Here is a 17229-nt window from a genome sequence, read left to right as displayed (position 1 = left end):
GTATTTGGCAATCACAAAATCTCTTTGAGAAATACAGAAATTCAGTCCAGAACTATAGCTTCTTATTTAAAAAATAGCACGCCAGAGGGAGGCCTGCTTGGCTCAGTTGGTTAAATGTCCAACTCCTGATATCGGTTCAGGTCGTGATCTCCCCAGATGGGGCTCCGTGCTGAGTGCGGAGAACTGCTTGGGATTCTCTCTCTCCCTCTTCCTCTCTGCCCCTCTCCTACCTGCTCTGTCTCTCAAAATAAATAAATAAACTTAAAAAAAAAAAAGAGAAAAACTGAAGAATTAAAGTAGATGCGGAAGAGGATAGTTGGATGATGGTGAGCCCCTGGAAACCATAGCAGATACGTGACTAAATCAGGATAGCAAAATTACATGCCTATTCCAGTAGCTTATGTTAATAAGGGAGTCAGGGCTGGTGCCAGACCATAGGGAGAGGTGAGGAATGCAGTGAGCTGTGAAGCACACACCCCCTCTAGAGCTGGCAGTCTTACTCAGTTTTAGACCACTGTTGCCACGGTTCACTCACTGGTGCCCATCTTTGTATTTTTCAAGATGAGATGGACTTTTGAAAAAAAATCCTTTTTAATCTTTATTTATTTTTGAGATAGAGAGACAGAGTGCGAGCAGGGGAAGGGCAGAGAGGGGAGGGAGACACAGAATCCGAAGCAGGCTCCAGGCTCTGAGCTGTCAGCCCAGAGCCCGGCGTGGGACTTGAACCCACGAAAGTGAGTTCGCGACCTGAGTCGAAGTTGCACGCTTAACCGACGGAACCACCCAGGTGCCCCAAGATGAGTCGGACTTTTGGATTTTTAGTTAATAATTACCAACTTAAAAAATGCTCTGTGGGCCAACCAAGGCAGGAATGTGGGATTTCTTTGTCAGCGACCAGTCGTCTTGCAACTTGTGGAATAAAGGAATTTGTGGTTTAGCTTAGGATAGAGTGGGAACAGCCCCAGAAGGTAAAATGAACCGTTTAAGGGCACCCAGCCAGAAAGCGGAAGAACTGAACTAGAATCTGGGTCTCTTGGTGTGTGTTCTTTTCTTTGTTCCGCGATGATCATCCTTATCCCTCAACTCTGCAGGAAGTTGCTCAAGTCGACGATTAGCCCACATACATGAAAACCACACATGAAGTAAAGTTTTTCTGGCTGTGTCCGGATATAATGCACTTTTTTCCCCCTATAAAGAATAGATACTGTATGAGCTAAAGGAAAATACCCAAAGAAAAGATGTTGGCTATTAAAAACCTATTTTGTGGGTTCATTTTAAGGTTTGCCCTTTGGATTAAAGAATGGCTTTTGGAATCATTAAAACTAGTTAGATGCAAAAGAGGGATGAAAAGTAGAGAACATTTTCTTAATAATATCATGAAATATCTTACATTTTGGGATTGTGGCCAGTGCTTGATATGAACATGTGAAATGCACCTTACTCTAGTGAAGACGTCAACTGAATGGCTGCTTGCAACGTGCTAGTCCTTCTCTGTCATCCTGAAAAAATACGCAGAGCGTGCTGTGGGGCCGTCCTACCTGGAATACCTCCCCGCTAAGATCACGAGCCTCCCTTGATCCTGGAAATCATGGGAGACCTGGGCTCAGCTCACACATGGGGTTCTGGGCCCTCTGATCCTGCAAGATGGGCAGGGGCATTCCATCCCCCTCCCTCACCTCCCAGAGTGCAGCTGACAGCATGGCAGGGCTTGCCTTTTGAAGGTGGAGGAAGAGCCCACACTTGTCTGTCCTAGTTCAGATATTTTGGAAGATAGTGAAACAGTAGATCAAGACATTATTGGGTAGCCGTGTTAATACAACATGGTTTTGGACTGATAGTCCCAGGAAAAGTAGCAAACAGGGTGTGATTTGGGAAGAATGTGTGAGAAACAGAACTCAGGTAAGAGGTGAGTGTTTCGTGGGGCGCCTGGGTGGCTCAGTAAGTTCAGTGTCCGACTCTTGGTTTCAGTTCAGGTCATGATCTCATAGTTTCGTGGGTTTGAGCCCCATGTCTGGTTCTGCGGTGGCAGCACGGAGTTTGCTTGGGATTCTCTCTCCTCTCTCTCTGCTTCTCCCCGGCTCACGGTGTCTCTCTCTCTCAAATAAATGAATAAACTTAAAGAAAAAAGAGGTGAGTTTTTGTTAACCATGTATCAGTGGTCTGAGGGTCCAAGAACTCGCAGAAGAAGGTACAGCCATGTTAGAGAAATTGCTAAAGAGAAACCACCTCATTTATGACCTCAACAATGTGAAATGGAAAACTGTCCCAAAGAAGCATGACTTCCCTTACAGTTTCATCTACCCCTTGGAACAAAGTGACCTACACAGCCAAATATCTAGAACAATCTGTAAGAATGCAGGATTTGTGGATCCTTGTTTAGATCCACACATGTTATCTGTGACGTGCTTTGCCAAAACGATTTATTTTCCAGAAAAAAAATAGAGACTGAGGAATGTACACTGAGAGAACACTTTCCTAATAGCTTTATAATAGCTCAAATTTATCATCCCAAGGCTGGGAAATTTATCAGACGTGCACAGAATATACAAGAGTCCGACAAGAAGAAATTAAACAAACCAACAGACAAACAAAACCCACGGTGACCAATCAAGTGAAAGAAAACCAACTACTTCTTCCAGGTTGTCTTTGTGGAGGTGGGACATGTTACAGAGTAAGACAGAGCATACCCTGAAAGAGTAAAGACCATGAAGTCTTCCCGGCTGTAGATGCACCTGAGAGGCACACAAATTTAACAACAATTAGAGTTTCCTGAGCAAACCTCAAGTGTCACTGGGTCACTAAATCATTGTAAGAACTTTGCAAGGTAGGTCTGTCACCTCGTTTGCAGTTCAGAAAAGTGATGCTAGAGACGATAAGTTACTTCTGTAAGGTCATGCAACTAAAAAAGTGTCAGAGGTTTGAATCTGTCTGTCTCCTGAGCCAGAGTCTTAACACTCTGTGGGGATGACACTAGCAAAAAAAAAAGAAATGTGTCCAAAAGAGTAAAACTAATGAACAAAAGAGACGTTGTTTGAAGGCAGTGAAGGTGATAAGAGAGGAAAGAGAAAAAGTAAGCCATTTCCCTCTAAATGGAGAGGGGAGCAAATACTAATGGAATATACACAGTAAGGTGGTATCTAAAGAACCAGCTAATAACAGAGAAGTTCTCTATTTCTTACTTAAGAATTAGGAGAGGTACAGGCAACACGAAAGCCAAGAAAAAAAAGGAACCTAGTGACTTGTGAGAGAAATTTTATCGTAACAAGTTGCTGAAAGAGGCAAAATGTTTCTAGGCTGGATGGATTTGCAGCTGACTTCTTTAAAAGACTGTAAGGCAGAGATGGCCAAGTCAAGGGTGGATAGATAATGTAGTGCACCGCTTCAGTGAAGGTTAGTATGGAGGGGTGGGGATTGTGAAAAACTGAAGGATACATCCCTTGTCTGAAAGACTGTTTAAACGTTGCAGTTGATGAGGAAATGCTAGCCTTGTGTTGCCAGAGCTTTTGGTGTGTGTGTGTGTGTGTGTGTGTGTGTGTGTTTAAGAAGTCAGAAATGTGTATCTTTATGTAAAGTGTCCATTGTTCAGTGTTGCCCACTAAATCACATTAAAAACACACATGTGTGGGAATGCAAGCTGGTGCAGCCACTCTGGAAAACAGTATGGAGGTTCCTCAAAAAACTAAAAATAGAACTACCCTATGACCCAGCAATTGCACTAGTAGGTATTTACCCAAGGGATACAGGTATGCTGTTTCTAAGGGGCACATACACCCCAATGTTTATAGCAGAACTATCGACAATAGCCAAAGTATGGAAAGAGCCCAAATGTCCATTGATGGATGAATGGGTAAAGAAGATGGGGTATATATATATATATATATACACACACAATGGAGTATTACTCGGCAATCAAAAAGAATTAGATTTTGCCATTTGCAACTACATGGATGGAACTGGAGGGTATTATGCTAAGTGAAATTAGTCAGTTAGAGAAAGACAAAAATCATATGACTTCACTCGTATGAGGACTTTAAGAGACAAAAAAGATGAACATAAGGGAAGGGAAACAAAAATAATCTAAAAACAGGGAGGGGGACAAAACAGAAGAGACTCATAAATATGGAGAACAAACTGAGGGTCACAGGAGGGGTTGTGGGAGGTGGGATGGGCTAAATGGGTAAGGGACATTAAGGAATCTACTCCTGAAATCATTGTTGCACTAGATGCTAACTAATTTGGATATAAATTAAAAATAAAATAAAAAAATAAAATAAAAAAAAACTACACATGTGGACTGATCAAAGCATTTGTGGGTGACATTTGGTTCATCACTTGCCAATGTAGTCCCTATGCTTTTTAAAAAAAAAGTTTATTTATTTATATTGAGAGAGAGAGAGACAGAGCGAGAGAGCGAGCATGGGAGGGACAGAGAGACAGGGAGAGAGAGAATCCCAAGCAGTCTCCATGCTATCAGTGCAGAGCCCCATGCAGGGCTCGATCTCACGAACTGTGAGATCATGACCTGAGCTGAAATCAAGAGTTGGATGCTTAACTGACTGAGCCACCCAGGTGCCCCTGTACTCCCTATGCTTTAAAGGACGCCTTTTGCAGGTACTAATTTCTCTATTTGGAAGTTTTTCCTCCCTTGTCCCTAAGTTTGTCCCCCTGATAAACTTGCCTTTATCCCTCATACTTGGCTCAGATGTCAATTGCTTCAAGAAATTGTCTCTGAGTCCTCCTTCCCCGAATGTGTCCATCACTCCCTGCTCTCTGCTACCTCAGTACTAAAAGTATTCTTGGGGCGCCTGGGTGGCTCAGTCAGTTAAGCGTCCGACTTTGGCTCAGGTCATGATCTCACGGTCCGTGAGTTCGAGCCCCGCGTCGGGCTCTGTGCTGACGGCTCAGAGCCTGGAGCCTGTTTTGGATTCTGTGTCTCCCTCTCTCTGTGACCCTCCCCTGTTCATGCTCTGTCTCTCTCTGTCTCAAAAATAAATAAACGTTAAAAAAAAAAAATAAAAGTATTCATTCAGGTGACGTGCCGTTGTCTGCAGTCACCCTCTTCTTCTGGCCTAAGGGCCCCTTGAGGCAAGGAGCTGTCTCTCCTTCATTTCTGTGACCCAGAGCCCAGTCGTGGAGTGACCGATTTTCAAAGACTGTGAGAGAAGGAAGAAACGGCCAGCACACAAAACAAGGAGGGTAACGGTGGCTTTTGCAGTCTGTAGGCAGGAATGCAAGACTCCAGTTGATCAAGACGACTGAACATTGGGGCGCCTGGGTGGCTCAGTCGGTTAAACTTCTGACTTCGGCTCAGGCCATGATCTCACAGTTTGTGAGTTCAAGCCTCACGTCGGGCTCTGTGCTGACAGCTTGGAGCCTGGAAACTGCTTCAGATTCTGTGTCTCCCTTTCTCTCTGCCCCTCCCCAACTCACGCTCTGTTTGTCTCTGTCTATAAAGTACATAGACATTTTTTTTTTTTTTTAAAGATGACTAAACATTGATTCCAGGATTTCTACAGTGATTTGGTTGCTTTAAAAAAATTTTTTTAATGTTTATTTATTTATTTTTTATTTATTTTTAATGTTTATTTATTTTTGAGAGAGAGAGAGAGAGACAAAGACAGAGTAGGAGCGGGGGAGGGGCAGAGAGAGAGGGAGACACAGGATCTGAAGCAGGCTCCAGGTTCAGCACAGAGCCTGACACGGGGCTTGAACTCACTGACCGAAAGATCATGACCTGAACCACAGTCGGATGCTTAACCGACCGAGCCATCCAGGCACCCCAGCAATTTTGCCGCTTTAAACCCACTGGTTTAAAGCGGTGGATACATGTTACAAAGCCAGCAGGAAACGGGTACCAAGACAAAGAGTGAGAACAATCATAAGGAAGGCGCGGGGTGAAGAAGATAGCAGAAGAAGGCGAAAAAGAGGCCAAAGGCTGAAAAAAGGGAAAATGGCAAAGCGTTTTGTCAAGACATACCTTAGGAAGTCTGAACTTAGAAAATCATGGTCAGGTTGAATCAGATGGAATTGGGAAAGCGAATGCCCAGTGAATTATAATCTTAGAGCTCAAGTGCAGCAGGGTGGCTGGCGCATGTGAGGTGTTCAGTGAGTTATTGACAAGTGCGGCCAGTAGTAGTGTGGACATGCGCCCATGAGGAAGCTGGCTGGGGATGAACAAATGCAATAACGACAAGGAGAGGGAGGATAAAACAAGCAGAGGCGTAACGATGAATATTTATTACCAATGGATGCAAAAATATTTATGTAAATGTGGTAGACTTTTGACAAGTGTAAAGAATGGTAACTATGTATGGTATGAAAGTGGCCTTTGAAAATAAAACACCCTTTGCGGCCAAAGAGAGGGGATAGAAGAAAAATGCTCTGGAAATGGAAAGGTACTGACCTAAAGGAGTTGAATATGAAAGACCTGAACTTGCAAAGCACTTGAACTATGGGGAGAAGATGCACATTAAAGTACAGGGCTTCAGTGTATAGAAAAGAAGCCCCAAGACTCCAGGTTTCTTTACAGACTACAGGAGGGAGCAGGGGAACATGTGGGTTAAAGCAGCATCATACCCCAGCTCTGCTGCTTTCTAGCGGTGTGACCTCAGCCTCTCTGAGCCTCAGTTTCCTCTAGGAAAGTGGAAATAATAATAGACACACCTCGGGGGGTTGCTGTGAGAATTAATTAAGACATGGCATGTGAAGCGCTTGGCAGAAAGCCTGGCACACTGCAAACACTCCGTAAATGCTAGCTGTTATTATCAACTACTTGACAGGAAAGTCAGGGAGCAGAGAGACTTAAAGCATCTCTATAATTACATGAATTGTGATGAAACAAGTTAAACTCTTGCTTGGATTTCTTCTAAATTGGGTTTCATAAGCTAAACACGATTCTCTCCGTATCCGAGAGCAGTTGCTAGGAGAAACTGGCAAAAGGCAATAAAGTGGTGAACTCAGCCATTGTTCCTAAAATAAGTACGAGACAAGATGGGAGGCTTTGGAGTGACTTCTTTTCAGAGGGAAAAACAATTTCCTAAATGAGAAGTCAAGCTAGGACACTGACAACCTGATGGTGGAGATAGGACGGAAGCAGGGGAAGCGGAAACCAAGTTCATGCAGAAAGCTGGTGCTGAGCCTCTGGGACCTGCTCGTGAAAAACGGATAGCTGGGAATCACATACGATTGTTTTCGTGGCTTGATGTTTATGTACCTTTAGTGAGAGAAGTTAAGCTGAATGTTTGAGGAATAGGTAGAAGAACCTCCAGACATGCACCCATTTTACAGAAGGCAAGATAAATGGTTGGAGGAGACAGTTTACATCATGGTCAGGTACACAGCGGTGACATCCACAGATCTGGATTAGAGTTGCTTGTGTCATTATCAGCTGTGTGAATCCAACATTTTCATCTCCCTAAGACTCTGTTTCCTTGCCTGTACGATGAGACAAACACTATCTGCTTCAGCGGGTTACCATGAGGCTGAAATGAGACAGAGCCTGTAAAGGGCTTAGTATCCCAAGAACTCGATGAATGGCTCATACTAGTAGTTGTAAAATGACATTCACAGAAGTAGGAAGTGTTGTCTCAAGTACTTGTGAAATACCCTCATGTATTGTGTCCATATAAACATAATTCTACTTAGTTCATTTCTATTCGAGTGTATCCCTTAGTTTTGGTGCCTATAAGAAAATTTCCAGAAGAGAAACACACACATTTTTATTTATGAAGAATTTGTACATAGTATTTTTCTTGGCCAGTTTAAAAGGGTGACTCCTATTCTGCCCAGGGCATGCAGTTTTGCAGGGTTAGTTACTTTAGGAAGTAAAAGAGGGGCGCCTGGGTGGCTCAGTCGGGTAAGAGTCCGACTTCGGCTCAGGTCATGATCTCACAGTTTGTGAATCGAGCCTGATGCTGGGCTCTGGGCTCACAGTGCGGAGCCTGCTTTGGATTCTTGCCGTCTCCTCTCTCTCTATCCCTCCCCTGCTTGCACTTTTGCTCTCTCTCAGAAACAAATAAAAGAAACAAACAAAAAATAATACCGGTTTTAAAAAAAAGAAAGTAGAAGCAATTTCTGAAACTTCTAGTCTGGGTCTATGGGTTTGTGACTCTATCAATGAGGAAGTGACTCAGGTTATGGAAATACGATTTAAAAGCCTCCTGTTGCATAAAACACCTCTTCTAGTGTCCATTTTAGTGTCTGTTTTTGCACACATCTTGGTGGTCATTGGGAGACAAAGATTTGGTCTAAAAAAATTCCCCATCAAAATCACCATTCGTGTTAAGCTCTCAAGAATGCAGAAAGGTCTGTGATGACAGTTTCAGCTGTGAGTTAGTTGCTATTATCTGTCCTTAGCCACTTGGATTCTCCAACTAGTTATCTTCTTTCTGGTCCATGTGAGTGCTCTAGATGCTGTTTGTGAGATAATCCAGCCGCTCTAAGTGGCTATTCATTATATGGTGAAAAATATTGAACAAATATAACCCTGCCAGATGCTAATCTAAGTTTTCCCCAAGAAAATCACTAAATACCTTTTATGGGGTCATTTAAATAAATTACATTGATAATAAGTAGTGAGATGAGTCCCTTTATTCACACTAAATACAGAACTGGATATTCTAAATATTGCTAAATCAAATGACAAGTGCTTCAGGAGTTGAAATTCACCAAGTTTTTTTCTAAAAGAAAAACAGACAATGGTGGCTGGAAGACGCCAACCAAATGGTCCCTTCCAGTGTCACTAGAACACAGGGGACAGTATGAAGCAGACAGAGGATCCTTGAACACACTGCACTTTAAAGCAAAAGTCCACGTAGCTCACTCATTCCAAACCATGCACCAAATTCTTCCGTCAGCATATATTTCAAATTAAATCCAAATCTGACTGTACCGCTTTCGCAAGCTTCACACCGTGCTCGTAAGTGAGAGGTTTCTCTTTCATATACAGCAAACGGGCCAAGGTTTTGGGGTCATCGCGGAGATCAATCTGGCAAAACAAACAAACAAACAAACAAACAAACAAACACCCCACGCGTGATAAACTTGCTTATTTTTTCAGGCTAAGTAGATATTTTAAACCGTGATATGGTAGAGATTCTCCCCACCACGACTTTACATCTATGAAGTTGCCGACTGACTTTTCTTTAAGGAGGTGCATACATACACATGCCCATATTACATCGAAAAAATAAAGGGATTTCTTTGTAAATGTCAACATCAGGTTTTCCATGTGCTTTCTTCTCCAAAACAATTCCCCCCGGGGGCTAGACTCACTCTAATAATTCTGTGGTTGTTTCAGGCATTTTTGAAATTTCCTACTTATTTTTAGATCCCACTTACAGGATATTACAATGATTGATCAGTCTTATTACCTTGCAGTGATGCCTCATTTGATCCCAAGTTATATTACTCATTTCTTAATAGTCTATTTCCTGGCTCTGGATACATCTTAGTCTTCACCCTCACGGGGATAAAGATTTGTCTCCTATGAGGCTATTTTAAGGAATGTTGATGCAGACTTGGAAGGCATATCCTAAAGAGGAATTTCCAAAGGTCTACCTAAGGAATGAGCATTAATCTTTTCAAAGGTAGAACTACTTTGAAAATGGCCTGTATGTTGGGATTAGTTTTCATAATTTAATTAAATATTTTAGTTGCTTTACAATCTCACTGTGTTGGGGTGTCGGGTGGCTCGGTTGGCTAAGCATGTGACTTTGGCTCAGGTTGTGATCTCACGGTTTCTGAGTTCGAGCCCCACCTCGGGCTCTGCACTGACAGTGTGGAACCTGCTTGGGATTCTCTCTCTGCTCCTCCCCCACTCCCTCTCTGTCTCTCTGTCTCTCAAAATAAATAAATAAATAAACTTAAAAAGATCTCAATGTGTATGTGAACCTATGCACACATGAATGGGTGTAAATGTGACTTTTAAAGAAAAACCGAAATATTTATACATTAGAGTACCATTTATAAGCACATTGCTCTGCTTTAGCGATCTGTGGGTTTTTTCTTTTTGGTCTATTTATTTATTTAAAAAATTTTTTTAAAATTTATTTTGAGAGAGAGTACATGCTCGTGGGGAAGGGGTAGAGAGGGGCAGAGAGAGGGAATCCCCATCAGGCTCCGTGCTGTCAGCACAGAGCCCTGTGTGGGGCTCGATCTGACCACGACCTGAGCCAAAACCAAGAGTTGGATGCTAAACCGACTGAGCCACCCTCGTGCCCCTCTTTTTTGGTCTTGATTGTCCAATGTAGTGCCACCAGTTATAAAAGAGGCGCAAATCGCACAGAGAGGTTTATGTCCTGTCCCATATTTTGGCAGCAGGGACCTGGGCTCTGTCAGTATGGTCAAACATCATCATCTGGAATTAGGGTAAAAGCCTGCTTTTAAACAATTCTCTTTCAGAGTAGAAGCATTAACTATACTCTGATTTTTGGATGTGTTAATCTTCTGTCCATATCTTCTCTAGGAAATGCTTTTACTATTTTTAAAAATTTCTCTTTTCAGTCAGAATATAAAAGGAGAAATAGAAAACAGGAACATATGAAACAGATAATAATAAAACCCTTCCATATTATTACATTTCTGTGTCTTTGGATAGTAATTTAGCAAAGAACAAAATCCTTTCAAAATTATAAGAAGTAGGAACAATCTTGAACACATTTGTGCAATTGGCTTCCTGTTGGTAATTCAAATTATAGAACTTTATTAGCTTTCAAAACATTTTAAGGCCCTTTACAGCCACAGGTTTGTTTATCTAATACATCTGTTTTTAACTTCTTTCCTAAGATCCAAAAGACCAAGAGGTTTAAAGGGAACAGAGAAGAGTGAATTTCTGTCTTTCTCCAGTGGCGTTATGGAGCTCCTGGAGTAATGTGCCCATTTGGACTTTTGGGGTCACTTTGACATCCATACCTATTCTGTGACTTTCAAACAATTGTAGATTTCAGATATAAAAAAAAAAAAGATTAGGTAATTAGCGCGATCGACGTCCGCACCTCGTTCCTCTGGCTCAGGACTGGAGAAGGGTGTCTACTTCAAAAAGTACTTTGTTACTTAAAAATAAAGAGCAGAGGGATTAATTTTTAAAGATCACATCAAAACCTCCTCTTCGTGTAAATAGCTCTATTGTTCTTTCGACCACGGGCTAAATAATCATGCAGGTCTTAGGCACGGCTACTTATGGGGTTGATACATCAGACACACTCTTCCCTAGTGTTGGTGAAACAGGCTGTTCCAGAGAAGCCTGGTCTTTCCTTTTTTGCTGCCCTCCTGCCCTGCCCACCACACCTTGCCATCACCCGCCTCTAACCTGGGTCCCTATGAGGACGTAAGGCACGTGAGGCATGCAGTCCTTCAGCTCCGGGACCCATTCCTCCTGGACGTTGTGGTAAGAGGCAGGATTTACGACAGAGAAGCAGATCAAAAACACATCTGTGTTGGGGTAGGAGAGCGGCCTCAGCTGGTTGTAGTCCTCCTGCAGGTAGAGCAAAGAGTTTGTACAGACTCGGGAAGGCGGGCCCTACGTGCTTGAGTGTTCAGGGCAAGATTCCACCACAGCTCCCCGTGACCTGCTCCTGCTCCCGCCCTGGGATCTGGTGGTTCCCTCTAGGCATTGCTAGAAATAAAGGAGCCATCAGTCAGAAAAACACCTTTTTGCTGTGTATAGAGATTGTAAATAGCACCCCCCCCCCAGTTTCAAAATTAAAATTTATTTATTTATTTTGTGAGGGAGAGAATGCACACGCTCATGTGCGTGTGCACCAGCGGGGGATGAGAGAAGGATAGAGAGAGAGAAGGAGAGAAGAGCGAGAAGGAGAGAGAGAATCCCAAGCAGGCTCCATGCTGTCACGACAGAGCCTGACACGGGTTCAAACTCACAAACTGTGAGATCATGACCTGAGCCAAATCAAGAGTTAGATGCTTAACTGACTGAGCCGCTCAGGTGCCCCATAAATATCTTCCATTTAGGAAAAACTTAGGAAGCAATTTTTTAAGGAGCTTTAGTGAGATAATTTACATACTATAAAGTTCACCCATTTAATGTATGTAATTCAATAAGGATTATTACAGTTCCCCGTTGCATTGTGCTGTATTGAATGGAGTTGTGTTGTATTGAATGTGGATTTAAATTAGTGCGCAATCAGCTAAGGCACAGCAGTTCTCTTCTTACACAATTTTTAAAAATTCCATGCAAATTTAATTTAGAATAAGCTAGCTGTAAATGTAAAGCAAAGAGTTGCTGCCAAATCAGACGGCACACTTTTGTAGAAATATATTGGGTGAGGGTTGAGAGTTCAGAATTCGGGGTTTCCTGTGAAGTCTACCTAGAGGCCACAGCGTGGCCTAAATAATAAAATACCAGATTGATTCTTCTTTCCTCAGGTTTCAAACCAGAATATGTTCTGGATGGAGAGTTCTGGCTTACGTAGGTTGTTTATGTATATGCTGTCAGAGCAGAAGAAGATAAAGACAAAGTAAAACATTGGAACATCTCACCTTTGGGAAAGTGTCAGCAAGTAACTTTCACCGTATGTGAAATGTTCTAGGAGGTTCCGAGGTAAATCCGCTATTTCAATATAACGTTTATATTTTCGTAGAATTTAGTAACACATAAGCCAAAAGTAATTTTATGTGTGTGTATACTTGATATTACATAAGTATACACTATGTATACATACATATCTGCACACACCACAATATGACATACTTGTCATACACACCATGGATGGTTCATATATATATGCACACTACGTACATACATAGGGCAACCAAATCTGTATGTTCACACTTACCACATACACATAGGCATGTGCAACATAGCGATTCATTTACTAGGGTCCTGACTCCTCTTCTTAACATGAAAAAACATTATTAGACTCATATATGCTCGTTGCAATTCAAATATGTAATCTCTAATAGTTTTTCCTCTCTTCCTAGAGGAAGCCATGGTTTAACCGTATCCTTTTGAATATTTTATATTTATTTACATATGTAACAGACATGTGTTCATTTTAAAAAAGATAAATTGATTACATAGTTCATATTGTATCCTTTGATTATATGTGTGTATACATATATATATATAATGTTTATTCATTTTTGAGGGAGCGTGAGAAAGAGAGTGTGAGCAGGGGAGGGTCAGAGAGAGAGAGGGAGACACAGAATCTGAAACAGGCTCCAGGTTCTGAGCTGTCAGCACAGAGCCCGATGTGGGGCTCGAACTCATGAACCTCGAGATCCTAATGTGAACCGAAGTCGGACGCTTAACCGATTGAGCCACCCCGCCGCTCCTAAGCAAAGATTTTTAGTTACCCAAACAAAATGCAGCATAAGATGGCAAGGATGCCGAAAAATCCAAGTCCTAGAAAATAAACTAAAAGAATATAAAAAAATCACGGATCATGGCTCATTTATCACTTTTCTATTAAAGCAAATAAGTAGGAGCTGGGTGCATTGCTGAATAAACACTGGTCACAGTGGACAGCTGGGCCCGGCCTACTGGCTGCATAGCAGCTGAATCGTGCCCGTGCGTGTGTGTGCGTTTATGTGGTGGTGGTGATGGGGGGGGGGGCAGGGGTGAAAGGGCAGTGGGAAAGTGGACAGCTCATTTCTTTTCACTCTCCCCTTCTCTTTACCCAATGAGCCCTGTAACCAAAACTTCTTGCCCCTGGTCTCTGCACTGCTTTCCTTTCTCTCTGGGGCTTTCTGTTAGAGGGGAGCTGTGAGGCTGACAAGCTAAGAACTCTCCTTCCCAGGCCACAATCTACAGTGCTCATGATACCCCACCTGCCCTTTGCCACTTCATCTTCCCATCTGGATTGTGATAAATGGAGCAGGGACCATCCTGGCTTTTGTTTTTGTTTTTTCCTCATGCCCTACTTCTACTCTGTCCACAGCGAACATTCCATAAATGCTGTTGACTGATTGGATGACACCAGGTTCTCCGCAGTGAATTGCCAACGAACACATGGCTTTTCTGTGGGGCATTTATTGCAGGGTTTTCTTTAGAATCACCTGGGGAGCTTAAGACCATCCTGACACCCTGCTGCCTCTCTCCCCACACTCCGGGACCAATTAAATCACTATTTGTGGAGAGTGGGCCTGGGTAGCTGGGCATTCTGATATAATTGGTTGGAACTGGCATGGAGTTGAGAACAAATGATTTGCATTATCTTTACCTTCGTCACTGAGGATGGATCAAGGGCTTATTACGAAGGGCCAGGCATTGTTTCAGGCACTTATGTGTCTTGAATCCTCACTAGCACCGGAGACATGGCAGCATCAACATTCATATTTCAGAGAAGAGGAACGTAAGTTCAGAGAAGTTCAGTAGTGAACGAACGTCTCAGAGCTATTAAACACTGGGATGGGCTCTTTAGCCCGAATCCAGCTCCAGCTCTTCATTGTGACCCCATTATTTGTTTCAGCTCAGAATTTTAAGCAGCAGATTAAGCATTTTTTTTTTTGAAAATTCAGTTATCTGGATATCTTAATACGGATATATATCTTGACCTAGGAATCTAAGAAATGTTGGACCTTCGGATATAGGATTTCATGGCCTGCACTTGCTAGAAATTACCAGCAGATGGCAGCAGACACTGCATATTTAAACCCTCAATGCCAACCGACAAAATTGCGTGTTCAGAAGGGTCACTACTGGATCAGGTAGGAACAAATAACTGGTGGTCTGAAAGGATCATGTTTATCTGATTTTTTACCCAGAAGCCATCAAAGGAATTCTGCTTACATTCTGGAAAAGTTAGGAAGACCAGGGTTTGCCTGTGGGACTGTGGGTGGGCATGGGAGAGGAGTTTGTGTGTTTTTGATCATTTACCCTCCTGGCAGGGTAGCCAAGGCTCTCAGCTGAGTGACTTCTGACCTTTGCCTTTAGTGGGCTTTATCTTGCTCTGTGTTCTGGATATCTCTCCTGTGGAAAGCTTAGTCCAGCTGTGTAACTCTGGGGTGCCAGGGTGGCTTAGTTGGTTGAGCATCGACTTTGGCTCAGGTCATGATCTCACCGGTCATGAGTTCGAGCCCCACATCAGGCTCTGCGCTGACCGCTCAGAGCCTGGAGTTTGCTTCAGAGTCTATGTCTACTCAATTTATTTGGAAGTGAGAGAGGTGACATTTCGCTTGCTCTTGGTTAGCTCTGTGATAACAGAATACCAGAGAGTATTTAGTTAATTGAATTGGAGAAACACAGATGAGGGCTGCAAGAGGTTTAGAGATCAGTCAGTGCAGTGGCTCCCAAAGTGTGGCCCCTGACCAGCAGCCTTGGCCTGGGAGCTTGTGAGCAATGCACATTCTCAGGCCTTCCCCAGCCCTCCCGAAGCCAAGGCCCTGGGGATCGCCTGCACCGTATGTGGTGCAACAAATTGTCTGGGTGACGCTCTTGCAGCTCAAGTTTCAGAACTGCAGCTTATCATTCCTTCCCTCTCAGCTGATTTTGTGGTTTAAGAAGTGAAACTCTAGACAGATTGAGTGATTTAATCAGGGCTACAGAGCAAACACACCTTTGAAGGAGGTTCACACCTGGATCGGCAGGACTCCCGTCGGCCCCCATTTGCCACAGGCTGTGGCGATGAAATGTGGCTGAGGGGTTCAGCATTAATAAAGGCAAGTGTCCTCGTGAGATGGAGGGCTGGGTGCTGGGAGGCTGGGGGATTTGAATTTGTATCAGCTGATGAGTTTTTCTCAACAGGGCACATTCTGAGCCTGGGTTGGATGACCACATGTTGGGATGATGGGAAGGGGCTCTGGGAAATGGATCGATGGTCTAGCTGGTATTTCACGCCCCCCATTCTCATGTTGAAGCTGAGAATGGAAGACCAGTCTTGAAGGCTTCTTGAGACAAGGTGTTACTCTAAACTTGCGACTTGAGTGGGGCTCTGGAGGGCTAAAATGGGCAAGGAGGCTGGCTGGCTGGCTGGGGGTCTCAGGGGATAGGGAAGGATTTGGGGCAAGGTGGGCTCTTGAGTACTTTCCACCAACTTTACCCCAAAGGCGGGAGACTGGTTTGAAGGCAGATCTGGTGCTCTTGGATTGGGCAACTATTAAGAAACTACAGTTCACGGACAGCCTCATCAGATGGCCAAACACCCTCCACATGTGTCTGGAAGAGCCACGGCATGATGGCCCAGGTGGGGAGCAAAGTGAAATTATTTGACCAGTCCTCCTCAGACCTTAGGCACACTCGAGTCGTGTTAATGTGCAGCTTCTCATGCAGCAGCAGGTCTGGGGCGAAGGCCACCGATTTATTTCTGACGAGCTTCCAGGTGACGCTGATGTTGCTGGTCCAGGGACCACATGTTGAGGGACAGGAGAGTTGCACTGAGTCTCCCCTAACCCCACCGCAGCCCACACCCACATTAAATTGGATGTAGAATTCGGCTTCAAAGTCCTCCTGGGCTTAGTGACATTTATCCCAGATTTTAGCACATGTCTCATTTTCGGATTCTCCCATCAAGTACACTCCTATCTGTCAGGCTTGGTTTGGGAAATGTGGGTAACATCCGGAGGGTGGGAGTGTAGCATAGTACTTAGGAGCATGGGCTAGGGGGACGCATTCTTTGGGTTCCAATCCCAGTACTGCCTGTGACTACTCTGTGACGCTGGGTAAGTTCTCTCTGCCTCAGTTTCTTCGCCTGTAAAATGAGGTCACCTATAAAATGAGGTGCTTGCCCCATAGGGTTGTTTGAGAATAAAACGTGTTAGTATGTGTAGACCGCTTACAGCAGTGTCTTGGATGTATTAAGTTCTTTGGTGGTCAAGAGTCCGTCTTGTCAACAACAGCTGTAGTGTCCCTACACTCATTGGCTCCTGGGGCTGAACCTGAAATTAACTTTTTCTAAACTGAGTAGTAAAGAGACCCAAGTGCTTGCATACTCCGATTGCACCTCTGAATCGATGTCTCTATGGCTCTATTTTTTTTATAATTTGAGAAGAAATAAGTTTGTGTCCTAAGGCTACTTTTACCAATAACTTGTCATGTGAGCAAACTTCTTTCACATCCTCCAAATTGCACACTTCTAAAACCACGTTAAGATGCACGTGAGCAAGAAGGTTGGGTTGCTTATTGAGGAAAAACATTTGTGTTGAGGCTTTAGGCAAAGCCTAGAGTTTGTTTTAGGCAAACTTTCCATGGAGGATCCATGGAGGATGCCAGGTTCTGTGCTCTTGATGGCCCCATTGGGTCAGCCGATAGCAAAAGGGAAGGCTCGTGTCCTTCCA

The 17229-nt window shown here is 43.5% G+C and overlaps 1 protein-coding gene across 1 annotated transcript in view; it reads right to left on the bottom strand.

Annotated features, from left to right (window-relative positions):
- Nucleotides 1-17229, bottom strand: part of RHOJ (ras homolog family member J) — an 85879-nt gene that overhangs the window by 3484 nt on the left and 65166 nt on the right. The window contains exons 3-4 of the mRNA XM_030319259.2: nucleotides 11309-11473; nucleotides 8891-8986 (exon numbers count right to left, since the gene is read on the bottom strand). Coding sequence (XP_030175119.1) covers nucleotides 8891-8986; nucleotides 11309-11473 — 261 coding nt within the window. The remainder of the gene's footprint in view (nucleotides 1-8890; nucleotides 8987-11308; nucleotides 11474-17229) is intronic.

Source organism: Lynx canadensis, chromosome B3, assembly GCF_007474595.2.
Source record: "Lynx canadensis isolate LIC74 chromosome B3, mLynCan4.pri.v2, whole genome shotgun sequence".
Classification (NCBI taxonomy): Eukaryota; Metazoa; Chordata; class Mammalia; order Carnivora; family Felidae; genus Lynx; species Lynx canadensis.
This window is presented reverse-complemented; position numbering and strand designations above follow the sequence as displayed.